This window comes from Herpailurus yagouaroundi, unplaced genomic scaffold, assembly GCF_014898765.1.
Source record: "Herpailurus yagouaroundi ecotype Mexico unplaced genomic scaffold, PumYag 186, whole genome shotgun sequence".
NCBI lineage: Eukaryota > Metazoa > Chordata > Mammalia > Carnivora > Felidae > Herpailurus > Herpailurus yagouaroundi.
In genome coordinates this window covers 48,978,928-48,985,987 of record NW_024412417.1, presented here as the reverse complement: position 1 = coordinate 48,985,987, position 7,060 = coordinate 48,978,928, and the positions used below count along the sequence as shown (strand labels likewise).

Below are 7,060 nucleotides of genomic sequence, written 5' to 3'. Positions count from 1 at the left end.
CCCCCCCCCCAGGACCTCCTCACTTCGGTGGAACGCAGGCACCAAGGAGCGTATGCTCATCAAAGTTGCGGACCGGGAGCCCAGCTTCCTCTCCTCCCAGGGCAATGGCTATGCCCTAGACAGCCAGTCTGGCGGCCGCTCCCGCAGACCCTCTGGTGGGCAGCACTCACCCAGCCTGCAGACGTTTGCCTCAGAATCTGATGGCCCCGTCTTCTTCCCTGAGCGGAGGCCATCACCCTTCCTGAAGAGAGCCGAGCTGGGGAGCTGCTCCCCGCTGCTGGCCCAGCCACGCAAGCCTACCAGCGACTCGCAGCCCTCCTCCCCACGCTACGCCTATGAGCCCCCCCTCTACGAGGAGCCTCCCGTGGAGTACCAGGCTCCTATCTATGATGAGCCGCCCATGGACGTCCAGTACGAGGCTGGCGGGGGCTATCAAGCTGGCTCACCCCAGCGGTCTCCAGGCCGCAAACCAGCACCCTTCCCACAGTCACCCAAGCAGGGCTCCGCCTCGCCCTACCAGCAGCTGGTGCTGACCAGGCAGAAGTGCCCCGAGCGTTTCCTGAGCCTGGAGTATAGCCCTGCAGGCAAGGAATACGTGCGGCAGCTGGTGTACGTGGAGCAGGCCAGCTCAAGCCCCAAGCTGCGTGCAGGCCCAAGGAACAAGTATGCACCCAATCCCGGGGGTGGCTCACTGCCCCTGCAGCCCAGCCCCTGCCTGCTGCGGGATCAGCGCCTGGGGGTCTCCTCTGGGGACTACAGCAGCATGGAGGGGCCTGAGCTGCGGCATCAAGACGATGCTATGTCCTGGTCCAGCCAGCAGGACACCATGTCCTCAACAGGCTACTCCCCGGGCACCCGCAAGAGGAAGAGCAGGAACCCCTCTCTGTGCCATGTCCCCAGCGCCTCATCCACCGAAGTCCCCGGGGACCGTGACCTCCTTGCTGAGCAGCCCCCGGCTGAGGAGCGGCCCCTGTGTGGGCCCGGCCTGGCCCCAGTGAAACGTGCAGAGGGCAAGACTGGCGAGGCTGAGCCCTTTCTGGCGCAGGCCCGGCTGGCCTGGGAGGCACAGCAGGCCCGCTTTCACACGAAGCAGAGAGGCAGCTGGGACTCCCAGCAGGACGGCTCAGGCTATGAGAGCGATGGGGCAGTGCCTCTGCCCATGCCTGGGCCTGTGGTGCGCGCCTTCAGTGAGGATGAGGCTCTGGCCCAGCAGGAGAGCAAGCACTGGCAGAGGGGCGCCTTAGAGAGGCTCGCTTTCCCCCAGATCCTACTGGAGAAGAGCATCTCTGTGCAGACCAACCTGGCGTCGCCAGAGCCCTACCTTCACCCCTCACAGGTAGGGAGGTGTGGCCGGGGTCCCTGGGTAGAGGCGGGGCAGGTGGCACTCCGTTCCCGACAGGCATGAGGACAGGCAGTGGGGCTCCCTCACCGCGGTTCCTGCTAAGGCCTGGCAGGACGCTGTCAAGGTATCTGGGGGTCAGAGGCTGTGCCCTGACTCCCTCCAGGTCACGGATGTAGGGAATGCAGGGGAAACGGGTGGGCAGCCGCCCAACCACTGAGCCCCTGAGCTTCTGTCCTCCCACCTGTGAATGGGCTCTCAGGTGAGGAACTATGCAGGCGGAGTGTCGGGCACCCTTGCTCAGAGCTCTTCCCAGTGAAGAGGAGAGGCCAGGTACCTGGTCCAGAGGCCTGGTCTGGCTTGTCCTTCCCTGCTCAGCGCCAGGTGCCGGCGTCAGTCAGGCACTCTGAGCCCATGTGTATCTTCTGTCTAGATCATGTGCTGGAGCTTGATGTCCCAGAATTTTGTGTGGGCCAGTATCTTAGTTTTCACACCCCTGACATTTCCGACCAGTCTGCCGTATGAAGCCAAGGCCTGGCATCTGCCCAGAGCTGGCAATGGCCAGAGGGCCTCCCGGTATTGGGCTCCCCACTTCCACCCCCAGTCCTGCCAGGGAAGACATGCCCAAGGGCCCTGTAACCTTGGGACACCAGTGTCCCTGGGCGGGGCTGCCTTTGTGCCCCTCCAGGCTGGAGAGCTCAGAGCATCATTTCTGTCTGAGCTGAGAAAAGAAAGGGGTGTTACCCCAGTGACACCTCGTACACTTGTGCTGAAGCCATTAAGAAGTCAGGGAGGGGGCCTGGGGCAAACCCTCCCTCCCCAGCTTCGTGGGAGACCAGGCCTGCAGTGCAGGCCCCCTCGTAGGCCGACCTTGCCACTGCACAACCTCACTCTGCCCATGATCCCATGCGAGGATCTTCGTTGGAAGGGTTAGGCTCTGATGGGAAGGGGCAGGCAGTGTAGGGGACCAAAAGTGACATTGACGTGTTCTGTGGAACTTTGCATATGGGCTTTTCCGCATCCTGGCGGGGTTGCCCTTTTCATCTGTTTCCCAACCTCAGAGCCCATAGAACTAGCAGAAGCCAAGGCAAACAGCAGTGGCAAGGCCAGCAGGAGGCAGCATCCTTCCGCCACCAATGGGGGCAGCATTCCCCAGCTTCTTCCCGCCTGAGGCCACAGCCCAGAAAGCCAATGAAACACACCCATGGCTTCCTCCTGCCCCCAGACCTGCACTGGACACCCCCCCCCCCCGCCCCAACCAACAACCCTTAGTCGCAAGAGTAGGGAACACTTCCCAGAGGCTGAGCCCCTAGGGTAAAGATTGGACGAAGGGCCTCTCTGGGTCCCCTCGCCAGCTGTGTGTTTATGAGGTGGGTAGAACAAAATGAGGCACAAGCCTCTCCAGCAGCCTCATGGACAGTGGTGGGGGGTGGGGGACACACCTCTCTCCTGGCAGGGTCGTGTAGGGCGCACACCCGCCTCATGGCCCCTCTGTCCTTCCTAGTCCGAGGACCTCGGTTCCTGTGCCCAGTTTGAGAGTAGCCGCCAGGCCCGCAGCGTGATGCCCAGTGCTAGCTGTGTGTTCCCCACCTTCACTCTGCGCAAGCCATCCTCGGAAACTGACATCGAGAACTGGGCCTCCAAGCACTTCAACACACATACCCAGGGCCTCTTCCGACGGAAGGTGTCCATCGCCAACATGCTGGCCTGGAGCAGTGAGTCCATCAAGAAGCCCATGATTGTGACCAGTGACCGCCATGTGAAGAAGGAGGCCTGTGAGATCTTCAAACTGATCCAGATGTACATGGGCGACCGGCGCGCCAAGGCAGACCCGCTACATGTGGCCCTGGAGATAGCCACCAAGGGCTGGAGCGTGCAGGGCCTGCGGGATGAGCTCTATATCCAGCTGTGCCGGCAGACCACGGAGAACTTCCGCCTCGAGAGCCTGGCTCGCGGCTGGGAGCTCATGGCCATCTGCTTGGCCTTTTTCCCACCCACACCCAAGTTCCACTCCTACCTGGAGGGCTACATCTACCGGCACATGGACCCCGTCAATGACACCAAAGGTAAGACTCAGTGCGCGAGACCCCTTGCCCCCCCCCCCAGGCTCTGCCACCAGCTCAGGTAAGGGCCGTGGCAAGAACGTCCTGGTAGGCGCTGGCAGCAGGTACGTGGAGGCAGGTACAGCACCTCCAAGCAGACACACGTGTCCTCTGGGGTCCATGTCCTAGGATTCCACTAGGATGTGGGGTCCTTGGGGAGCCCCTCCTTGGCACTGAAGCCCTGAGAAGAACCATAGGCAATCCTAGAACAGGGTTCCCAGCCACAGGCCAACAGGTCAGAAAGAAAGAGGTTGGATGAGCACTGGCATCCATGTCTCAGCCAGCGGGCATCCACTGTGCTGAGGCCTTCATAGCTGGTCACTCTGCCTGATGGGAGAGCCATCAGGCAGCCCTGTGTGCTTAACTGCGTTTGCTTTCAGCCATGTTGTGGCCTGGAGGGGTAGCCATCCCAGGGGACTCAGGCTGTCCGTTGTGAGTGGGGAAGAGACTGGAGGGTCCCAGAGCAGGGCTCTGGCTCCTGAGAATAGGGAGGAGCATGGTGACTCGGGCCTGCATCGGCTTAGCCCCAGGCCACCAAGGTACTGCGAACTGACTTGGCCTTGAGCCACCTCAAAGAATCAGAGGTTCGACCAGCATGAGTAGCCAGGTGCTGGTGGCTGCCTGGGGCCAAGCGTGGGGCCACATTCTGCCAAGGGATCCCAAAAGCCATGCATCAGGTTTGTCTGGTCCCAGGCCTGGCCTCCTTGGGGGAGGACTCAGGGCCATGGTCTTGCCAACCAGACGGTGCCTGTAAAGCTGGCACAAGTCCTAGGCCAGGCAGAGAGGGGACAGGGCCAGAGATAACACCTGCACCTGCAGCAGGCTGTCTGCCGCCCAGTCATGAGTGTCCACAAGGCATGGCATGGAACCAGCACCTGACACATACGTGTGCAGATACGTGCACAGACGTGCACTTTCTAGGTCAGATGCCATGGGCTGCTGTTCTTTGGGAGCAACTGTCTACCTTGATCTGGCCAGGCATGTGAGGCCAGGATGTATGCACACACTGATGGGGACTGCGGCTACCAGGGCAGTCAGTGGTGGGTCTTAGGGAAGGCGGATCGAGCACAGGCACCATTCAGCACATCAGCCACTTGGCAGATCTTAGAAGCCATGAGATTCCCATGAGGCATGCAGTTTTTGAAGCAGGGTCACTGAACACAGCAGATGGTTCTCCCCAGGTGGCTCCCACAACATGCAGAACATGTGACCTGGCGGGTGGCCCGGGGCGGCCTGGGTCTGCATCTGTCTTCTCTGGCCTTTCTAGGACAAGATGGGCCCCCGTTAGCTTTGTGGTTCACTTCAGCGTATTCCACAAAGGCCTTAAAGTGTGTGTCCACTGCTCGACACGTAGCCCTCGGAGCCCCAGGGAGGGCTTGCTAAGTGAAAAGGTGAGTGAGCAGTGAACAGACAGAGGCCAGAGGCTCCTGGGGCCATTCCAGCCAGCTAGCTGGGGCTCCTATGAGGAACTTGAGCTCTGGGCCCCGTGCTGGGCCCAGCAGGACACTCATCATGGCACAGAGGTTTGTGGGCCTTCGTCCTAGTGTCTGCACCATGGGGACAGGGCTGGTGTTTATGGGGAAATTGGTGGTCAGCCTGGACATCCATGACTTTGAACATCCACCCACACTGAGGGAGGCCCAGGTGGTCTCAGCCCAGAGAAGGAGGTGTGGTCTGTGTGGTCCCACCAACAGGAAGGACCTTCTGGGTTGTGGGATCTGATCTCACATGTGACACAGGGCTGCCCTCCAGCCAGAAACCAGCCCCAGGACCATTCCTGGGTTAGCGTCTGCTACACGCTCTGCTCAGTGCTGAACCAGAGGGGAGGTCTTGTGCTTCCTCCCACTGGCGCATCGAGGACATAGGTGCTGCTGGCCTCTGGTCAGGAAGGCAGGCCCCGTCAGCCAAGAAGGTGTGGCCTGTGCTTTGAGAAAGGAAACTGCACCTTGTCTTGGGGTCACTGGCAAGGGCAGAAGTAAGCCTGGCTCCCAAGTGGTGCTGCACCCTGAGCTGTGTTGCTCGCCTGGGTGCCAGCACACATGTGACATCTGTGTGGTCACCACTGTGCGAGACCAAGGCGCCAGTGCAGTGAACCCCAGTTCACCTGTCTGCTGACCCCCAGCTTAGCCCTGTCTCACACATGGTCGTACCTTTGTGCCAGCCACCAGCAGAATGCTTTCACGACACTTGTTTCCTCAGGACCTCCCTCGCAGTGTCTCAGCAGACATCACCGATTACAGCCCTCCCACGTGCTCCACATAGCAGCACCGTGGAGGGGTGCAGACCCTAAGGAGTTTCCTTTACTGTTAATGCACTAAGACTTAAGGCTTCCAGGTAAAGGTGTCAGTTTTGACACATACAGTTACTCGGACTCCACCTTGAACTAATGAACAGGGAAGGAATTTTTAAAATGAGAAAAAAAAATTTACAAGGGAATGTAAAATGTTGCAGCCACTGTGGAAAACAGTGTGGCAGTTCCACAAAAAATTAAAAATGGAATTACGATAGGATCCCTCAGTTCCACTTCTGGGTATATACCACAAAGAATTGAAAGCAGAGACATGAACAGATAGTTGTACACTCAGGTTCATGGCAGTCTATTCACAATAGCCAAGAGGTGGAAATAGCTCAAGTGTTCATCAGTGGATGAATAGATAAATAAGACGTGGTCCATACATAAAATGGAATATTATTCAGCCTTAAAAAAGGGAAGGGAATTCTGACACATGTACAACATGGATGAAACTTGAGAACAATATGCTCAGTGAAATGAGCCAATTCAAAAAAGATACTGTATGAGTCAACTCAAGAGGGCCCTAAAATATTTAGATTCATAAAAACAGAAAGAATGGCAGATGCCAGAGGCTGGGGGAGGGACAGGTAGAGACTTGTTTCATGCCTACAGAGTTTCCATTTGGACAGATGAAAAAGTTCTGGAGATGGTTGGTGATGGTTGCACAAAAGTAATGTGCTTAGTGCCACTGAACTGTACGATTAAAAATGGCTATAATGGTAAATTTTATCTTCTGTATATTTCACCGCAATAAAAATAATAAAGCCCACAAGGACAAAGAGCATGAACACTATGTTTTGGAAGCTGAAAAGTACATGAACAAGTGGCAGGAAGCTGGTGTGGCAGACCAAGAAATGTGGATCCCAAGCAGACGGTGGCAAGGCTTAGAAGCTGAAGTAGGTAGCAAACCCTTAAGAGCTGCACAGTGGGTGGAGCCAGCTTCCTCTAGCAACAGTTTGGAAAGGGCGTGACCTTGAAGCTGGACACAGAAGGACTAGTTGAAAGTCTGTGTAAGAAACGGAGCAGCTACCATAGGTGTGCCTGGGTGGCTCAGTTGATTAAGTGTCCGACTTCCTCTTGGGTCACGATCACACAGTTCATGAGTTCCGAGCCCCACAGTGTCCAGGCCGCTGCTATCAGGGCTTTGGATCGTCTGTCCCCCTCTCTCCCTGCTTCTCCCCAGCTCATGTTGCGTGCTCTCTCTCTCTGTCAAAAAAAAAAAAAAAAAAATATATATATTTTTTATATTTTTTTTTTTTTTTTTTAAAGAAAGAAAAGCAGCTACCATTAGAATAGGTAGGAGTATAAATTTTGGGCCCAGAGCAT

The 7,060-nt window shown here is 57.2% G+C and overlaps 1 protein-coding gene across 5 annotated transcripts in view; it reads left to right on the top strand.

Annotated features, from left to right (window-relative positions):
- The window catches only part of ARHGAP39 (Rho GTPase activating protein 39), a 64,176-nt gene that overhangs the window by 43,385 nt on the left and 13,731 nt on the right, over positions 1-7,060 (top strand). For all 5 annotated transcript variants that reach the window (XM_040494787.1, XM_040494785.1, XM_040494784.1 and 2 more), the window contains 2 exons: positions 13-1,336; positions 2,844-3,405. In XM_040494787.1, the coding sequence (XP_040350721.1) occupies positions 13-1,336; positions 2,844-3,405 (1,886 nt within the window). The remainder of the gene's footprint in view (positions 1-12; positions 1,337-2,843; positions 3,406-7,060) is intronic.